Source organism: Aphanomyces invadans, assembly GCF_000520115.1.
Source record: "Aphanomyces invadans strain NJM9701 unplaced genomic scaffold supercont1.16, whole genome shotgun sequence".
NCBI classification, from domain to species: Eukaryota; Oomycota; class Saprolegniomycetes; order Saprolegniales; family Verrucalvaceae; genus Aphanomyces; species Aphanomyces invadans.
In genome coordinates, this window is record NW_008580161.1 from 767,919 (window position 1) to 785,643 (window position 17,725).

At 53.6% G+C, this 17,725-nt stretch overlaps 12 protein-coding genes across 14 annotated transcripts; 7 read left to right on the top strand and 5 right to left on the bottom strand.

Moving 5' to 3' along the window:
* Positions 1-254: 254 nt before the first annotated feature.
* H310_08181 (hypothetical protein) lies at positions 255-2,071 on the top strand. Its single transcript, XM_008873841.1, has 4 exons — positions 255-867; positions 922-1,342; positions 1,432-1,637; positions 1,699-2,071. The coding sequence occupies exons 1-4, from the start codon at positions 286-288 to the stop codon at positions 1,888-1,890; spliced, it is 1,401 nt and encodes a 466-aa protein (XP_008872063.1). The 5' UTR covers positions 255-285; the 3' UTR covers positions 1,891-2,071.
* Positions 2,072-2,098: 27 nt separating this feature from the next.
* H310_08182 (hypothetical protein) lies at positions 2,099-2,629 on the top strand. The gene is made up of 2 exons (XM_008873842.1): positions 2,099-2,441; positions 2,500-2,629. Exons 1-2 carry the CDS (start codon positions 2,199-2,201, stop codon positions 2,578-2,580), a joined length of 324 nt encoding a protein of 107 aa, XP_008872064.1. The 5' UTR covers positions 2,099-2,198; the 3' UTR covers positions 2,581-2,629.
* Positions 2,630-2,739: 110 nt separating this feature from the next.
* H310_08183 (hypothetical protein) lies at positions 2,740-3,317 on the bottom strand. Its single transcript, XM_008873843.1, has 3 exons — positions 3,234-3,317; positions 3,071-3,175; positions 2,740-3,012 (listed from the first exon to the last, which is right to left on the bottom strand). Exons 1-3 carry the CDS (start codon positions 3,303-3,305, stop codon positions 2,992-2,994), a joined length of 198 nt encoding a protein of 65 aa, XP_008872065.1. The 5' UTR covers positions 3,306-3,317; the 3' UTR covers positions 2,740-2,991.
* Positions 3,318-3,353: 36 nt separating this feature from the next.
* Positions 3,354-4,477, top strand: H310_08184. Of its 2 annotated transcripts, XM_008873844.1 has the most exons (4): positions 3,354-3,598; positions 3,662-3,736; positions 3,799-3,946; positions 4,007-4,477. In XM_008873844.1, the coding sequence occupies exons 1-4, from the start codon at positions 3,399-3,401 to the stop codon at positions 4,115-4,117; spliced, it is 534 nt and encodes a 177-aa protein (XP_008872066.1). In that variant the 5' UTR covers positions 3,354-3,398; the 3' UTR covers positions 4,118-4,477. The 2 variants fall into 2 exon arrangements, with proteins under 2 accessions (XP_008872066.1, XP_008872067.1); XM_008873845.1 differs by having other exon boundaries at positions 3,799-4,477.
* Positions 4,478-4,580: 103 nt separating this feature from the next.
* On the top strand, positions 4,581-6,227 carry H310_08185. 2 transcript variants are annotated; one of them, XM_008873847.1, is made up of 6 exons: positions 4,581-4,724; positions 4,771-4,873; positions 4,934-5,047; positions 5,086-5,568; positions 5,621-5,723; positions 5,782-6,227. In XM_008873847.1, the coding sequence occupies exons 4-6, from the start codon at positions 5,379-5,381 to the stop codon at positions 5,981-5,983; spliced, it is 495 nt and encodes a 164-aa protein (XP_008872069.1). In that variant the 5' UTR covers positions 4,581-4,724; positions 4,771-4,873; positions 4,934-5,047; positions 5,086-5,378; the 3' UTR covers positions 5,984-6,227. The 2 variants fall into 2 exon arrangements, with proteins under 2 accessions (XP_008872069.1, XP_008872068.1); XM_008873846.1 differs by having other exon boundaries at positions 4,934-5,568.
* A 396-nt stretch (positions 6,228-6,623) lies between these two features.
* H310_08186 (hypothetical protein) lies at positions 6,624-8,155 on the bottom strand. Its single transcript, XM_008873848.1, has one exon. It carries the CDS (start codon positions 8,136-8,138, stop codon positions 6,663-6,665), a length of 1,476 nt encoding a protein of 491 aa, XP_008872070.1. The 5' UTR covers positions 8,139-8,155; the 3' UTR covers positions 6,624-6,662.
* Positions 8,156-8,862: 707 nt separating this feature from the next.
* On the bottom strand, positions 8,863-10,379 carry H310_08187 (hypothetical protein). The gene is made up of 3 exons (XM_008873849.1): positions 10,306-10,379; positions 9,961-10,249; positions 8,863-9,900 (listed from the first exon to the last, which is right to left on the bottom strand). The coding sequence occupies exons 1-3, from the start codon at positions 10,348-10,350 to the stop codon at positions 9,224-9,226; spliced, it is 1,011 nt and encodes a 336-aa protein (XP_008872071.1). The 5' UTR covers positions 10,351-10,379; the 3' UTR covers positions 8,863-9,223.
* Positions 10,380-10,760: 381 nt separating this feature from the next.
* H310_08188 (hypothetical protein) lies at positions 10,761-12,418 on the top strand. The gene is made up of 3 exons (XM_008873850.1): positions 10,761-10,884; positions 10,965-11,066; positions 11,116-12,418. The coding sequence occupies exons 1-3, from the start codon at positions 10,771-10,773 to the stop codon at positions 11,242-11,244; spliced, it is 345 nt and encodes a 114-aa protein (XP_008872072.1). The 5' UTR covers positions 10,761-10,770; the 3' UTR covers positions 11,245-12,418.
* Positions 11,337-12,420, bottom strand: H310_08189 (hypothetical protein). The gene has a single exon (XM_008873851.1). The coding sequence runs from the start codon at positions 12,359-12,361 to the stop codon at positions 11,447-11,449; it is 915 nt and encodes a 304-aa protein (XP_008872073.1). The 5' UTR covers positions 12,362-12,420; the 3' UTR covers positions 11,337-11,446.
* A 631-nt stretch (positions 12,421-13,051) lies between these two features.
* H310_08190 (hypothetical protein) lies at positions 13,052-13,663 on the top strand. The gene is made up of 4 exons (XM_008873852.1): positions 13,052-13,195; positions 13,254-13,364; positions 13,429-13,503; positions 13,566-13,663. Exons 1-4 carry the CDS (start codon positions 13,085-13,087, stop codon positions 13,629-13,631), a joined length of 363 nt encoding a protein of 120 aa, XP_008872074.1. The 5' UTR covers positions 13,052-13,084; the 3' UTR covers positions 13,632-13,663.
* Positions 13,664-13,836: 173 nt separating this feature from the next.
* H310_08191 (adenosylhomocysteinase 2) lies at positions 13,837-15,621 on the bottom strand. The gene has a single exon (XM_008873853.1). The coding sequence runs from the start codon at positions 15,603-15,605 to the stop codon at positions 14,160-14,162; it is 1,446 nt and encodes a 481-aa protein (XP_008872075.1). The 5' UTR covers positions 15,606-15,621; the 3' UTR covers positions 13,837-14,159.
* Positions 15,622-16,721: 1,100 nt separating this feature from the next.
* H310_08192 (ribosomal protein L21) lies at positions 16,722-17,490 on the top strand. Its single transcript, XM_008873854.1, has 2 exons — positions 16,722-17,038; positions 17,098-17,490. Exons 1-2 carry the CDS (start codon positions 16,805-16,807, stop codon positions 17,374-17,376), a joined length of 513 nt encoding a protein of 170 aa, XP_008872076.1. The 5' UTR covers positions 16,722-16,804; the 3' UTR covers positions 17,377-17,490.
* Positions 17,491-17,725: the final 235 nt, after the last annotated feature.

Consider the following 17,725-nt stretch of genomic DNA (forward strand, 5'->3'; position numbering starts at 1 on the left):
GGCAAAGGACACAATGGCGGGCCTCGCGTTGATTGGCCATTACATCGACCAATGGGCGATCGGTATGCTATTTTGGAGGTTTTTCGCGAGCGCACGAAGTATACATTCCTGCAGGTCACGACAATTTTCCCATGTGCTGGAGTTGTCGCGAGCGTTCTCGGTATCTATATAAATAAATAGAGGTTATAAAATGAAAAAACCATTGAAGTTGAACCAACCACAGCGCGCCAAAGTGCCTTCGAACTTCGAAATTTGCCACGTTGACCGCGGTTGTCGCCATTCGACATGGGCCCGGCAGCTCCGGATGCGTCCGCCATCGGCGATGTCATCGATGATCTCCGTGAGTCCACGCCCTCGTTCCCTCTTAATGGAAGCGATGTTACGATTCTGCATTCTCCCACGGACTTCTACAACCAACTGCTGCAGAACATTCATCGCGCCAAGAAGCGCATCTCGATTTCGTCGTTGTACATTGGGAACGACGCACTCAGTCGTCGGTTGGTGCAAGCGTTGCAAGATGCGTGTCAAGACAATCCATCCCTTCAGGTTTCTATCGTGTTGGACTACTCCCGTGGCCAGCGTGGTGGGCCAACGAGCTCTGTTGCCGTCCTGACACCGCTCCTTGCCACCTTTCCGTCAAAGGTATCGTTGCATCTGTACCGCGTACCCCAACTCGACCGATGGGGTTTTTTGCCGCCGCCTTTTGATGAAACGATCGGAGTCTCCCATACCAAAGTATACCTCTGCGATGATACACTCATCATGAGCGGCGCCAACCTCAGCGGCGACTACTTCACTCAGCGCCAAGACCGATACTTGCAGTTGTACAACGCCAACTTGGCCGAGTTTTACCACACCTTTGTCCAGGTACGCAAGTCGTTCTCGTTCTACTTCAGCCATTGACCCAGTCGATTCCCGCAGATTCTGACCAACCACGCTCACCACGTTCAACTCGTTCCATGCACGACAGGGGCAACCTCGTCCAAGGCTTCTGTCGGCGCCATGGCGACGAACAAAATCGTGCCGCCAAAGACGACTCATGCGGATTTCGCTTCAGCCCTTCTCTCTCTACAAGACTATCAGCCTACTACCCCTCGATGGACCACCGACGCCATGGCTATCCCGACCATCCAGTTTTCTCCACTCGAAATTCTCCATGACGAGGACACACTATCCCATGTCCTCCACCGATTACCCAGTGCCAGTCGTATCGGCATCGCGTCTGGATATCTCAACTTTCCTCCGTTTCTTATGCGATTGCTGGCGGAACGAGCATTTCACTTGGACGTGGTGACTGCCGCGCCTTCTGCGAACGGCTTCTTCAATGGCAATGGCATCAAAGGTACGTTTCCCGACGAAAGATGGCGTCAACGGGAGGCTCTTTGCTGTGCGTGTGGATGGGTGGTTGCTCATAGTTGTGTGTGTTGGTAGGAGCGTTGCCGATGGCGTATTCCCTCATCGAAGGGGAATTCTACCACCGATTTGCCGACTCCCCACTTACATTGCGTGAATATAACCGAGACGCATGGACCTTTCATGCCAAAGGCATGTGGATCCAACATGACGACGAAGCGTTGACCGTGGTTGGCAGCTCCAACTTCGGTCAGCGATCGTACGGACGCGACCTCGAGTCTCAGGTGAGCTACCGTCCCTTTGTCGGATCGACTCGGCCATCGACATCTCACACATCTTGCGTAGGTGTTTCTGTACTCGACAAATTCGACGCTCCGGTCCCAGTTAAAAGACGAGTACACCCGCCTCACGAAGCACAGCGAGGCTGTGACCGAGTCGCTGTGGAAGAGGCCCGAGCGGAAGCTCCAAGGTCTGCTCAACTGGAAGTCTGGGCACTGGATACGACCAGCCATGAGGGCGGTCAAGTCCTTCTTGTAGCATGCAGAACCCCCTCCTTCCCATGCATATAGCGATGTGTGTGCGCTTGCACGCGGAATGTTGCACGGCCCTCTCCCATCATTCGTCGACAAGCCAGTGCCAACAGCGCAGGGATGCCTTTCCCGCGCATTCAATAACCTTTGCAAAATTATAGCATTTATGCCAAACCCTTCGCGTTTCCGAGTATTTTGGAATAGGATAATCAATTCCCTTTGTGTTTCGATATTATCATATTAGAAAGGATACCAATTGCTGCGAGAATTAGCAACGAATATCCTGCAATTTTGCCTGAAGCCTCGTGCTGCATCATGGCGTACCAACCTGGCCAGCAGCAACAGCGCAACCCATACTCGCAATTCGACCAAGATGCTGACCTCGACGACGTGTACGCTGGTGCAAAGCGACTACACCAGAACGCACGTGGCATTCACGGTGAAGTGCAAAGCCAGAACCACCTTCTCGACCACCTTGGCGACGACATCGAGGGCGGGACAGCGGCACTGCGCGCGCAAACGGCCAAAGCCGAAATGGTGAACAAGAACAAGAAAAAGGTACGTGCGCAAATCCTGACTGGATGGACCTGGCTGACGGCCCGCTTGTGTTGTGTAGCTGTGCAAGATGTATATTGCTATTGCGGTCTTGGCGACCATTTTGATTCTCATTGGGATATTCGTCCCCAACTTTGGATGAGGAAGATACGAACGTTAAGTTAATGCCCCTGCGTTCTATTTCTTTCTCATGCCATGCAGCGGTTGCGGCAAATGTGCCCTCCCAATAACGTGATTGCTCTCATGCAGCGAACACCATGTCGCTCCGCTGGCCCCCGATGCCAACATACTCCCCAGTTGGCGGCATTGCGCTCAGTTAACATGGAGAACCTGCACAGTTCAACGGTGGCATTGCCTCTACGACTGCTCTAGTGCATGTGTATTCACAGGAAATGGCCACTTCAGACCAAGTGCGACGTGGTCGAGCGCCACAAGCTGACAGCGTGTCATGGCAAGCATCGCGTGGGACTTGCTAGAGTGGAGAAAGAACGGTCGTTGCAAGAATGTTTATGAAAGCAATTCGAGCGTAGACCAGGTAGGGTTCCAACCGTCCCTACTTTTTCGCTGCGTTCGCCTACAACAAAACCAAGTCACGTCATGTGGTCATTCAGAACCCACAAAGGCACACGCACCGCTGCGCGCTGGAAACACTGGCGCAGCTTGGCGAATTCCGTTGCGCATGCATCCCGGTTGACACCGCCTTCGATGTTCGCCACACACGCACCGTAGACTTGGATCTACGTCGTGACGCCAAGATCGCTCAGTTATCTCACTGGATCAAGCACAGTCACGTACATCCACGGGGCACGTTGCCGCCATTTGCGTGAAGATTTGGCTCATTCGCCTTGCACCCGTCGTCCCTGGCATCGGAAATTCACGTCTCGAAATGCACGCATCGTTATCCGGATGAGCTCGTATCCGGACTGTCCCTTCGGTGGCATTCACGCTTGCAAGGTCACCATGTTCCGTGTGATTGCCTGCCGCGCCGTTCCGCGAGTTGCCTCTGTTGTGCTGAGAGGGGACAGCGCGACCGTTCGGTGCTTCTCCGAGTCTCTCGACCACCTTAAGATCACTGAAGTTCAAGAGAACCGAGTGCAGGAACGCTACGTTCAAATGCGCAAGGAGCACTTCGGTCGACGCACAGAGTTTCCCGCCGCCAGGTGCACACACTCTCCAACGGGCAGTGGTTGACTCCATCACGCTCATATATTGTTGTCATGTAGCCAGGGCGAAGTCGACATTGACGCAGATACCGCAAACCGCAAGCGGGTGATTTACCGAAGCAGGCAACGTGGATGGTGCGTATTGGCTCCCATACGTGACCCGCACGAGGAGCGTCATCTCGTCAGTCCACACGTAGGTTGGAAGTGGACTTGCTGATGGGACGATGGGCGAGTGAGAACGTGTGGACGCTGACGGCGGACGAGTTACAGCAGTACGAAGACATTTTGAACCGCGAAACGATCGACATCTTCAATTTCATTTCGGGCAAAGACGAGATCCCAGAGGTAGCGAAATTCGTGTTGGTTGTCGGGATGACATGCAGACAGACGCTTTTTTTGTCGTAGGAATTGAACACGCCCATCATGAAGCGCATCCAGGCCTTTTGCTTTTCCAACCCCTTGGGCAAAGCCTCCATTCAAGGGTTCTTGGAGAACAAAAAGCACATGAGCAACTAATTCGTTGGCGGTGTGATGCATAAGACTGCTCTTGAACAAATCCATTTCTCTTTCCGTGGGCTTGTGCCTGAACCCGATCCCCACTGGGGCTAGTCTTGCAAGACTTCCCACGAGCGAGTGGCTTACCCTGCATCATATGAAATCGCACTGGGACTTTGCATTCGGTAGAATGAGCCATCGACAGTTCACACTTGCCAACGCGTGGCGACAAAATGAGGAGTCCATGCATTCGACAAAAGCGGCAACACATACTTGACGGGATAGTTGTCATGCTGCAAAGCGGTTAGTCAGCCACGCATCCAACGGCACACCCGCCTCGAGAGCAGCGACGCCTTGATTTCATCCATTATCCAGACGGTTTCATTCAGCAATTTGTTGCTATGGATGTACGAGACCGAACATATAGTACGATTGAACGTACATTGTACGATGCACCACGATGTCTGATTGGCTGAAGATTGTGGTCGAAGACAGGGTGAGATCATCGGTGTGCCGTCTCTGCCGCGGCAAGATGGTGTGGCTATCGATGTGCGCTTTGCCGACATGACCGACGACCCCATCATGGCCCCAGCATTGTGCACCATGTCCATCGGAGGATACGCCTACTGTACGTGCCCATGAACCTTCACCAAGTCTCAACATGTTGCCTACAGACAAGGACGCACAGCGTGCATTTGCCCGACATGGACAGTTGACGTTGCGAGCGCGCAAGTCTGCCGCGAGTGCTGGGCTTGTCCTCGGCACGGCCGTGGGAATGTAAGTCTCGCCCTTGTGGTATGATAGTTATTGTTGTGTGACCTCTCTACTGGATGGTAGATACATGTTCGTCTTCGTGCGTTGGCGACGACGGCAGCGACGCCACTCCCAGCTCTGAGCGACCGGTCCACCCTATGTCTTTTGCAGTGTTCATGGGTGCACATGAATGCACTCGTACGTTGAGATGGAAATCCGACCTCACACTCGTCCAGCTCGTACTTGATCTGCAAGAACGGGGAATGATTCAATTCTCAAATTCAACCTTCATGGCGCGTACGTGCCGAATGTACATACCCTCTACGTGCCGTCTTACTCGTGAGCGCGACTGCTATGCATGGCCACGACCTAGTTGCCGCCTCGGTGCTCCCGTCTTCGCACCTCGGCTTTGGTTTAAACGAGAGACTCCCCCACAATACATGTTTTTCAAAACACATATTTTAAGGTATCACATTTCAGAAATCCTCTTGCATTTAATGTGCATTGTCACTCGAATTGTGTCACCGTGATGGGTCGACGTGAAGTGTGGGCGTCGTACGACGATGATGCAGCGCCTACGGCGGGCAAGTCGACGAGCAACGAGAAAGCCGCCGAAACAGCACAGCGACCTGCTAAGCCTTTCAACATGGAGCTGCTTCGCAACAAAGTCCTGTTTGGTGGCTTGGTCGGCTCGACGACTGGCGCGACATTTGGTTTTGGTACGTGTGCATGCCGTTGCTTTGAGGTGACTGACACAAATGGATACGATAGTGGGGGCCTTCCAAAGTCATCACACCAAGCATGGAAGTGTGAACTCCAAAGCTCTTCTTGGCGCCGCGCGCACAGCCGGCACCACTGGCGCCGTATTTGGCGCGTACGTCGTATCGTCCATTCGATTCATCTCACTGACGCACCATGCATGCAACGTGTAGGTTTTTCTTGGCGTACCAAGGAGTCAAGACAACGATCGAGCAGCTTCGGGGAGAAGAAGACTTTTTGAATGCTGGGGCTGCCGTCGCGATTGCTGGGCTGCCCTTCTACCGTACGATCACGTTCCGCTCGCACATGGGCTACGCTGGTCTCCTCATTGCGTTGGATTATTTTCACGAGGAAATGAACAACTTTCGCAGATAAGACCCCTCGCTGCAGTCCATCGTGTGAGATTGTTTCGTCGAGCTCGCCATGGCCGAAACGAATGCCCCTCGTCCGCGGCCACGTAGTTTGCAGACGGGTTCACCAGTGGCGTGGTGTTTACACTGGCGCATGGTTCGTTTGACACCGCCTCAATAGATCTGTATCGATGGTTGTACACTGCCTCATGCATGCCCTGCTTCGCCACTGTCCGTGAAAGGAATTTGTCGTAATTATACACCTTGCCCAACAACAAATGGGTGCGTCGCTCTTATGCATGCGACTTGGTGGAACAAGTCCCATCCTCGAAACAAAAGACCCGTCGACTAGAGGAACGCGTTGCAAGTGCAGTGCATGGCGGGTAGCGTTGGAGCAGCAAATCCGACAACTTGAGCAAATGCCAGTTGCGATAGCTCAGGATGCGACGCGGCCACGATCCTCATAACGTGGCATGTCTGGATGCAACCTTTTGACCGACCACTTCCTCTTCAACAAGTTGAAGCCTCGGAATTCCACGACGGCAGCAATGCGCGCGATAATGCGTGGCGGGGAGTTTTCAGTCGGCGAACTGTTGCGACCTTCTGTAATGAAGCGTCGGAAACGGTGGGGATGGTCGCTGCCGTCAAGCATAGCGATACTGTGCTACCGAAACCATGCAACTCCACGTTACTGCATCTAATTCTTACGCTTCACGAGCCGCGTGAAAGAGCGACGGCAGGGATGGTTTTCCACTACCCTGGAAGGGCAGCATGATCCGTCCAGGGATCGCTGCGCCTGGTCCGCTGCCGTCCAGTTCTTCCTGGCAACACAAGTCGACCTCATCTTCCTCATCGTCCACGTCACGGGGAGTTGCCGGCCGGCTGCTGCTGCTGTTGCTAGACTGGTCACCGTCGTCGCTGTGGTCGTTTTCGCCTGCGTTTTCCTTCTTTCGCTCGTACCCCCGTGCTTTGCGGCTTTTTCCATTGGGGTTTTGAATCACGTCGCTGAGTTCCTTGCGAAGGTTTGCAATCAGGATGTGGAATCGGTTGCGTTCGCCGCCGTCGACGCTCTCCGCGACTACTTGTAGCGACGTAATGCGATTCACAAGGCTTCGAATGCGACGGTGCGGCCACCGCGTGAGTCCGTTCTTGCGGCAGATCTTTTTCATGAGCGTGATGCACACTCCGAGTTCTTTCGCCACGGCCGCCATGGGCTTGTTGAAGTGCGGACGAAGCTCGTTCAGCGACACGTCCTTGATGTTTTGCCCAGCGCGGTGCGGCACTACGGGAGGGAGCATGTATTGAAGGATCGAGTGGCTGGCGTCGACGAGGGATGCAATGGGCGAAAAACGCTGCGAATGTCCATCTTGGTGCATTGGCAACGGGGACGAAGAAGCACCAACTGCGTCATGGGAGTATGCTGAAGGGGAAAGCATCTTCACGGGGGCTAATGCCGATGGTGATGACAAGCGTTGGCGAATAGATGGGGCTGAGGCACTGCCGTGAATAATTGCTGCGTCGAACACCGTCGCCTTCTGAGCGACGAGGTAGGCTTGCTGCATTGTGGCTTGGGTCGACTTTTCATGATGGTGTCGCTCGAGCCCTTCATCGGCAAGCATGCGGTGGTAGTTGAGATGGACAAGGTTCCGACGCATTGCTTCTTCTTTTTCTCGTTGCTCTCGTTGTTGTTGCATGAACAATTCCTGGAGATGGTGCTGAGGAGCGCCTTTGCGAGAGCCGGACGTAGATGTGTTGCGGTTGGCCGCGGATGCCGCGACCGCCGCGGCGGCGCGTCGCCGGATAGCCTGTTGTTTTTCTTTGAGTTCAATGATTTGTCGTTGTCGGCGCATGAGCTCCTGCTCCTGCGCTTTCCATAGCAGATGTTGTGCTTGCTTTTCTTGTAGTGGAGTGTGCGGATACGGGTGGTGATGGCGGAGATGAAGCGATGGAAGGGTACCCGGTGGATTAGGTGCAGCCACGTTGTCAAACGAGTGAAAGGGCGTGTTGTAGGACGATGCAGTTGACGGAGGCGGTTTGATGCGGGGGAATGTCGCGCGGGTCACATCCGCCGGCGACGTTGGCGACAGGTGCTCGTTCTTCACGAGTGCAGGCTCCATGACGGCAGTCGCGATGCACGCTAGGTGGCGCATGCGGTCCGTGTCGACGTTCGGCTCGTCCATCGCGGCCGTCTTGACGGAAGAACGCAAAATGAGAACGACCGTTCGCTTGCACATCAAAGGGCGGACGGTTGCAATCTTCGGGCAGATCTTGTCGAGACGACATCTGATTGGCCAAAAATCGAGTCCCTGCGATATGATTGGACGATTTCGGATCTACGACCGTAACCGCCCGGATAATTTCGAAAGGTCAGCAGGTCCCGGTCTGCCCTTTCAGCCCGTGGACGCCCGCCATCGCTCGGCTCCACCCGCACGTTTGCCATCGCGCGTGTCGCAGCCAGCGCCGCAATGCGCTTGCGTACGTGATGCAAGCCAGGCACAGTCAAAACCGATGGACGGACGGATAATTATGAGGGAAGTCGGCGGTGGAACTCCAGCTCATCGATACCTACGTATGTAGTGAAAGGAACGTGTCAACCTTTGAGCTCAGCGAATGGCGGTACACCACGGTGGTGGTGGGCACGACGATACACTACAAAACGTTGACATGTTGCCCAAGAGGGGCAAACACGGCCCCGTACAGAGCAGTACTCAAGCATCGTCACGCAAAGGCTTTATGATCTCGCTTAGTGTCTACTGAAGCGGTCGGCACCGCAGCTTGACCGCGCCTTCACGTCCTGCATGGAGGCGCTGTCGGAGCTGGCGGCAGAAAGAACCAAGTCATCCGGATTCTTGAAACTTATCCGGAAATCTCAACCTTCCCGAGTGCCCGCGCTCCAATCGACCAATTTCATCACCCGCCACCATGTTCGCCGTCAAGAAGAAGGCCCAAGTCGACAAGAGCAAAGCCCGACGAGCGCTTCTGTGGGAGATTGCCCAGTTTGGTGCGTTCATAGCGGTCGTCCGTGTTGCTACCTTGGTGATCAACAGCGGCACGGAAGCCTGAACCCGTCCCCCCGTTGTATGGCCAAGCAAACCCCGCTTAAACTACGAATCAAACCATCTCTCACATCTTGTCAGCATGCGCTAGTCCAGCTGTCTAAACGATTTCTTGCATCGCTTGCACTCGAGAACCAACGCATGTCCAGTGATGTCGTGCATTTAAGTGGTGTATATTAATGTCTCTACTGTGTCTGCTTCTGCGATGTCTACTCCATCGCGTCGTCCTCGTCTTCGTCCGCGTTCTCACGCAGCTCGTCGTCGACTGCGTTCAACGACTCGACCGCGACGTCGCACTTTGCCACGAGCACCTTGATGGCTTCCGGGAGGAGGTCCTCCGGTGGCAGCATCCCAACGGTTTCGACAGAAAAGATGAAGTGGTCCGATACGCGGCCCATCTTGACCTTGTCGCTCCAGCCAGGCGCGCGGATGCATTCGCGGCACATGGTGCAGTTCCGAGGCCGTGCCGCAACAGCCGCCAAGTCTTCGATGTCGAACACGTTCATGGGGCAAGTCTTCTGCAGGGTCTTGGCATCGGCGCCGACAACAGGGGCAGGGAACGTGATCTCGGGCAAAAGGCGGTAGGATGCAGTCGCGACGGGCGAAAACTTGGCGTGGTCTTTGCCAACGCCTTTGCGACAATGCGCTTCGAGGGCAATAGTTTGGCCAGGTCGAAGTTTGGCAATCAAGATGTCCTCGGACACGGGGCGGATGGACCCAAAGCGCTCTTCTTGGAGCCCTTGGGGCACCCATTCGAGATGACGCGAATACACAGACGCGTTCGTGGCCTTCGAAATGTCGTTGGGGTCCGATGGGTCGGCGGTGCATGTCACGTCCAGTTTGAACACAAGGGTGTTTTCATCGGTGGCTTCCCCTTCTTCATGCTCTGGACGCCAGCATGAGAATAAAGTCACATGATAGAGTACACGAGAGTCGACAAGCATACCTGGGAAGGACTGGAACTCGCGCGGGTCCACTTGCAGCGGAATCAACCCAAGTCGATGCGCGAGGACCTCGTCCTGGATAATGGACGAGTTGTTCCACAAGTACACGTGCTCGATGGCCATGGTCGGGACTTCTGCAAGCAAGATGCGGCGGAATGCGTTCGCAATGGAAGCGTCGATCCCGATCAAGTCAAACACAATCTCGTCGTCGGTAAGACTCTGAATCTTCACCTTCAGCTGCTTCTTGAAGTTGTCGACGAACGCATGGCTCGACTCGGATTCCGTGTCAGGCTACGCCGCACCCACCGTGAGCACCTCACCACGGTGCGATCATCCGTGCTACGTACCACATGGGGGGCATCGAGCCCGACGCTGATGATCTTCTTTCCCATGATGCGCTCGAGATTGGTGGATTTGCCGCTTTGCCCTTGTGTCGATCATCCTCGCAATTCATTGGCTGTCGCCAATGGAACAAATTTATTGGCCACCGCATCGGCTGTTTTTTTCACGTTTCAAGCGCACGGACGGAATTTAAAACCTGTCGGTGGCACACGGTGAAAAAGGAAAATCGAGCCAAGTCGAGTAGTCCATATCGTCCTCCAGCTCACCAAGTGACTTGAATATATTGTGTTGACTTCATCGAGTGAAAGTGTTGAGTCTGGTGCTCAAGTATCGAGCAGCACGAGTGGACTTTTGGAGTTATCCGCGAAGTGGATCGGACACATTTAGAACGTCTCAAATGTTTAGAAAACGTGTTTCAATCGCTTGGCCTTCTTAAGTGCGACCTTGCCATTCTTGATAAGTCTTGCGTCATGAGCGTCCGCCTCGGGTCCAAGGCCGACGTCCTCAAGTCGCTGCGCACTCTGCTCCGACTGAATCGCAGCACCACGGCTAACAAGGAATGGAACAACATCGTTCTTGAAAAGGTAAGGTCCACCAAATCCCCGCATATATCGCGTTCCACGCGATTTCAAACCATGTCCCTCACCCCGTTCGACTGCAACAGTTCCGCAAACGTCAACACGAGACAGACCGCACGAAAATCAAAGCATACCGCGCTGAAGCCATCGACTTGGTGAATCTGTGGTCTGGTGTCGAAGAGCAAAAGGTATCCGCTGTCCCTGACGCTGTCATCGTCTCAAATCCCACCCTTTTAGCGGCTCTGGAGTATGGATGCTGGCATTGAAAAGCGAATGCGCAACGCGGACATCGTGAAGAAGTCAGCGCGCCTCGTCGGGCTTCAAATCCCTGACATGTACACGGACAAAGTGGAGAACAAACTTTAACAGAAATCGACACGGACCCACAACACAACTATTGAATGGCCCTCCCTCTCTCCCTCCCTCCATCGCTCCATCTCGCAAATGAGGAAACCTGACCTTTGTCGATAATGAAGACACCTCCGAAGCCCCATGAGCTTTCTTGATTAAGTTGACCGTGGGCAGGCTTTACACTGTTCTTGTGGTTTTCTACTCAGCCAAGGGTGCTCTACTCGCTGTCACCTCCATCGGCGGGATCAATCACGACGCTTCCATTGCGCAGGTCCTGCACGAGCAATCGCGTGTACTTGCCGTTTTCCTTGAGCACGAAGATTTCGGCAGAAGTGAGATCGCACACGATCGCATTGTACGTGATGACAGTGGTGTCGTCGGTTCCTGACGCAGTTCCTGGCGGCGCAATAAACTTGGTCACGCGGACGTGATCGTCTTCTTGTAACACGAGGTCTCGATAAAGCACCTTGCCCCGCACAAAGCGGGCAAACACACTTGTTGGACATGCGTCTGCATTTGCAGACGACGTTTTTCGGCGACGGGATGCCTCCTCGGACTCATTGAATGCTCGCTCCAAGTTCTCCACGAACTCCACGTCCTCTGCAATCTCGATCGCCGACAATGTCTTGTGCAGGGGCGTAAACACTGTGTTGAGGCGTTTGGGTGCCGGTCGTCCCCAGTCGTCGGCAAACCCCAGCGACCCGAGGCCGCGGTTCGAAGTCGGTTTCTTGCTGCTACGCGTCTTGCGCATGTTTGTTTGTCGTTGGAGAGCGAGTGCCGCCTTGTTGTACGACGCCGACCCGAACCCGGAGCGTTTCTGTTCCTTGACGCGTTCCATTTCAAGTCGGATCTCTTCCAGCATGTCGTTCTTGAGCTTCGAGCAGCTCAATTCGTATTCCTTCTCAGCTTCTTCGCATTCGTACACGTAGATTACGTCCGCGCTGTGGACAAGGTGCGCCGACATTGTTTCTGCCCTGGCAATCGAACGAGCACGCTCGAGCTCCAATGGCACCAAACGAGACAACAAGTCTTCGTGCGTGTCTGATTCGAGGAGTGCAAGGGACTTGCGCAGCATCGTCTGCTCGGCGATGAGCTTCTGTCGTTTCGTCGCTAACTGCGTCGCTCGGCCCATCGTCCGAATCGACCTCGATGGGATTCCCGTGTTGTGTGCGATGTTGTTCAAAAGTTTCCACGCCGATTATCCGGATATCATATCCGCAACATATCCAGACAAATGCGGATATCCGGATGTGTCGAAACTCAGGCTGTAGTGGCCAGAACCTGCGCACCAGCTTGGAGAGAGGCCAGGAACTTCACCAGGCAGCAATCTCCCGCGTGAATGGGTACGAGAGGCTAGGTCACTCAACGTCATTGCAGCGGAAAGGGATGAAACAGGAGGAAGACCTACAAACTGCCGTGCTCTGCTCCATCAATCCCTGAGAACGTGAAAAACCAAGACTTTCGGCGATGATCTGCCGCATAAGTGGACGTACGTGATGCTCTACACCTCACAACATCGTTGGAGTGGAGAAGAATAGGATGAATCAGTTCAAGTATCGCGAGAGACTTGACCAAATAATCGACGAGGCCGTGTGCACATACATGACACTCGTGAAACGCTGAGTGCTCCCTTCACTGGCATGAATCGACGTCTGACCTCATTGGACGCTTGCCTCTCCCTCTAACCGTGTATCGACGGAAGAACTTGACACAAACCAGGGTTCCTGCACGTGGCACGACCGCACATGCCGTCGCGCCAGCACTTCGGATGTCCATGCGCTGGTTCAAATAAAATAATTAAGAATTCGACAGTTACAACTCACCAGGGTCACCTCCCGTTTTGTCGTTATCGAGGATGAAGCAAGAGAATAAGTGGGGGCTCGAAGACGTGGACGAGACGCCGTACAAGGAGGCTGGATCTCCGCGGCATGCTGCGCTGACGATCGAGGAGCAGCAGACTAACCAGGTATCGATTCGTTGGGTTGCAGGTACGGCAAGATGATCTTTGTCGCAACATGGCACAGGAAGCAACGCTCGACGAGATTCTTGCGGGGACCAAGAGAATCAAGAACACAGCAGGAGGTTTGAATGCCGAAGTCGTGGCACAGAATCAACTGATTCAAGACATCTCCCAGGTACGATACGCAGAGATTGCTTTAACGAGGACATCGTTTTGGTTCATGTTGGATGCGACGTTAGAATGCAACCCAGGCAACGTCGGAAGTCGAGCGCCAAGCTAGCGTCGCCGCCGCCGTCTCGAAAAAGCGCAAGCAGGTATGTACGTCCAACCACCCCTCGTACTTTCAACCCATGACCATAGCCTGCTCTATGGATAGCTATGCTACTATTACACAATCATTGTCGCCTTGATCGCAGCGCTCGTTCTCATCATTTACCTATAAGCCACCATTGCTGTAGCAAACACGAGCTGGCATTTTGTTCATTCGGCTTCGCCTTTGCTCGACTCTTTGTTCCCCGTTTTCGAATTGTTTTCTGGGGCCTTCCACTGCCCCACACTCCAAATGCCAACCCTCAACAGACCGACCATTCTTTCCATCCACGATCTCTCCATAACAGCGCCAAGGATGACCACCCTCGAGGCACGAATCGCCATTGGCAAAACAGACAACGACAACAAGGCCAACCTCATTTAGCTTCCAGGCGTCCCAAGTTCCAGCAACGATCTCATGCCGCCAACTCGAACGCATACGACGTAGAAAAGAAATCATCGGCGATTTGGCATTAAAAGGTGCCACGATGGCCACCACCATTCCTGCGATCATATCGCCTACGGTTCAACTTAATGTGAATTGAAATGGTGAAGTGTGCGGTGCGGTAGGAAAGCAGTAAATGTTGTTACACGTGACAAAGGCGGCTCTGTCCATCACATGGACGGAAGCAACCAACGCCAACAAACCATGTTGCATGCTTTAATAACGATACGTTTCGGGCTTGTAAGGGCCTTCGACGGGGACCGAGATGTAATCAGCTTGTTCCTTGCTCAACACGGTGAGTTCGACACCGAGGTTGGCCAAATGGAGGCGGGCGACCTTTTCGTCCAACTGCTTGGGCAACACGTACACCTTGCCAGATTGGTACTTGCCAGAGTCCTTTTCGGTCCACAATTCAATTTGGGCCAAAGTTTGGTTGGTGAACGAGTTGGACATGACGAACGAAGGGTGGCCAGTGGCACAGCCCAAGTTCAAGAGGCGGCCTTCAGCCAGCATGATGATACCGTGACCGTCCGGGAACACGAAGCGGTCAACTTGAGGCTTGATGTTTTGGCGCTTGGTGGCCTTGACCAAACCCAACATGTCGATTTCGTTGTCAAAGTGACCAATGTTACCGACGATGGCGTTGTTCTTCATCTTGGCCATGTGTTCGGTCATGATAATGTCCTTGTTACCGGTGGTCGTGATGAAAATGTCGGCAATAGAGACGACAGTCTCGAGGCGCACGACGATAAAACCATCCATGGCAGCTTGCAAAGCGCAGATGGGATCAATTTCAGTGACGTACACGATGGCACCAGCGGCCTTCATCGCTTGGGCGGAACCCTTACCGACATCACCGAACCCGCAGATCACGGCGCGCTTACCAGCCAACATGACGTCGGTGGCACGCATGATACCATCGGGAAGAGAGTGGCGGCACCCGTACAAGTTGTCGAACTTCGACTTGGTGACAGAGTCGTTGACGTTGATGGCGGGGAACAAGAGGGACTTGGACTTTTCCATTTGGTACAAGCGGTGGACACCAGTTGTAGTTTCTTCAGACACGCCCTTGCAGCGCTTGGCGATCTTGGTCCACTTGGTGGGGTCGGTTTGGAGGGTGCGGCGGATCAAACCGAGGACGCACTTGAATTCGGCGTTGTCGGTAGAGGCAGGGTCAGGAAGGGTTCCGTCTTGGGCGAACTTTTGTTCGGCCTTGTAGCCTTCGTGGATGAGGAGGGTGACATCGCCACCGTCGTCGACAATAATATCAGGACCGTCACCCTTGCCGTCATCTTCGGGCCAGGTCACGGCGTTCAAGGTGCATTCCCAGTATTCTTCCAAGGTTTCACCCTTCCAGGCGAACACGGCGGCGGAACCATCACGGGCGATGGCGGCGGCGGCGTGGTCTTGGGTGGAGAAAATGTTGCACGAGCACCAGCGGATGTCACCGCCGAGAGCCTTCAAGGTTTCAATCAACACAGCGGTTTGGATCGTCATGTGGAGCGAGCCGACAATACGGGCACCCTTCAAGGGTTGCGAAGGGCCGAACTCTTGGATGGATTGCATCAAACCGGGCATTTCAATTTGGGCAATTTCGATTTCCTTGCGGCCGAAGTCGGCAAGCGAGATGTCAGCGACGCGGTAGTCTCCCATGGAAGCCATTGTTCTTGGTAGTGGCAAATTCTAAAATGACGAGGACCCGAAGAATCTCACGGGAGATTCCCCCAACCCCAGCTGAATTCGACGCCCTTCGGAACTAAAACGTATTTAACGCATGACGTTTGGACATTCAAGACGAAGCTAGTCACACGCTTACCGCACAGCCCTGGACAATGTGAATCTTACTCGTCTGACTGGTTTGCAGCTTGCAAGTGTGTTCACAACATATTTAGGTACCTCAGAAAGACTCCAACTTCAGCAGCAGACGCGAAGTTGATAGCAACTACAAGTTGATATCGCAAGCGCCTAGCAACGTCGGCAGGGTATTGAAATGGAGTTGAGGGATGTTGTTTCGTTGAGAAGAGAAAAAGGTGAATGTGTTTCTGCGTCACATATTCCGCTTTGTCCAAGGCCCGGGGCGTCGATTGCAAGCTTGCAAGATGTCACAACGAGGACCCGATTTTCGGGGTTGTTCTGGCTTGACATGATTGATTACTTGAGATGGTCTATAGTACGTTGAACAGCTTAAACGTGTTTAAACTCTCGACATGATTTTATACAGTGTCACAGCGTTGAAGGGAGTGACGGCCTTTTTCGAGTCGACGGTCCCAAAGCCACTCAATTTGGCCTTTCGTTATACTTGACTTTTGTATGTGGGTGCGGTCGCCATTGTGTTGACAGATCTGATTGGCTTAAGTTCGTTCGATATATTCGTGCAATCCCCAAACCTCCACCACCCATTCCGAGGGATTTACGGGCTCGTTGTCGCGCACGGGTCGACTGCGCATGGGCAGTACCAATGCTACATTATCGAAATCGCATGCTCATTATATGCGGCGTACGCTATACCGCTGCATGTGGAAGATATCTTCCCATTCGGCTTGCCATCTGTGTTGCCCACTTCGTTCAAAACGTGACTGTCGCACACTATTTCACGTGTCTTGGCACTACAGGATATCAGCTAGTGCCATGGCAAACACTAATTGAAGCAACTACGCCTCGAACTTTCAAATACTGTAATATCTTACACTATTTGAAATCAGTCGAAGCACGAACACTATTTATAGATGACTGAACGTATTCGATCAACACTATTTCTGGGTTTCGGGCGGGTGCCCACCCGACGACCCACGGTGGGATTTGATTGGCTCGGTCGTCTTCGTTGCTGCTCGGGAACCATTGGCTGTGTTTCTCCATCCAACATGGCGTTGTTCCGTTCCCTTGGAAGTCGCTGCCTGACGGCGGCACGCCCGTCCATCTACCGCGCCGCATTCAGTACCACAGTCGATGCAGACATCACTGCTACTACTGTCAAGTCCACAGGATTCTCCGTCGTGCGCCACCCTGTCAACGATTCGCCGTTGACTGCGTCTTTGGAAGCCGGCGATGTGTTTGCTGTTGTCAAGCTCGGTGCAACGCAATTCAAAGTCACCCAGGTACGAATGTCGTCAAGCTCGCGGGGGACATGATTTGATGTGATCACGTGGCGATGCAGGGAGACGTTGTGATTGCGGAAAAGATCATCGATGCCAAGGTCGGGTCGATCTTGGACTTGAATGAAGTGCTGCTGATCGGATCCCCCAACCAAACCATCATCGGGCGCCCCTTCATTGACGGCGCCGTTGTTCAAGCGCGCGTGGAAGAGCAAACGCTGGATAAAAAGATTGACATTTTCAAGAAGAAGCGACGAAAGAATTACCGCCGATGGAATGGGTTCCGCCGCCAAGTGACTGTGTTGCGCGTCACGAACGTGCTTCCTGGTGATCTGGAATAGATAACTCGGTAGATGATGTAGAGGACGTCCGCCTGGCAAGAGTTGGAGCAGCAGATAGATCATGCCGAAATGCTTGTACCATAACAATCGTCCTCTGTTGTTTATGCCGCCGCATTCACGTGTTTCCGACTTGCTCTTCGGGTCATGGCGATCTCGGGATAATGTCTCGGCAGGAGATTCACTTCCAGTCTGCAGCACCCCGCCACTCGTATGCCCTGGTCATTCTGCATGAAAGTCGGTGTAGGTCTCGCAGCTCAAAGTCGAGTCCACCGCATCAACTCGCACGAGACAAAGAGGGACGCGGGCAAGTGTCGGCATATCCATCATCTAGCCGTAGTGGTTGATAAAG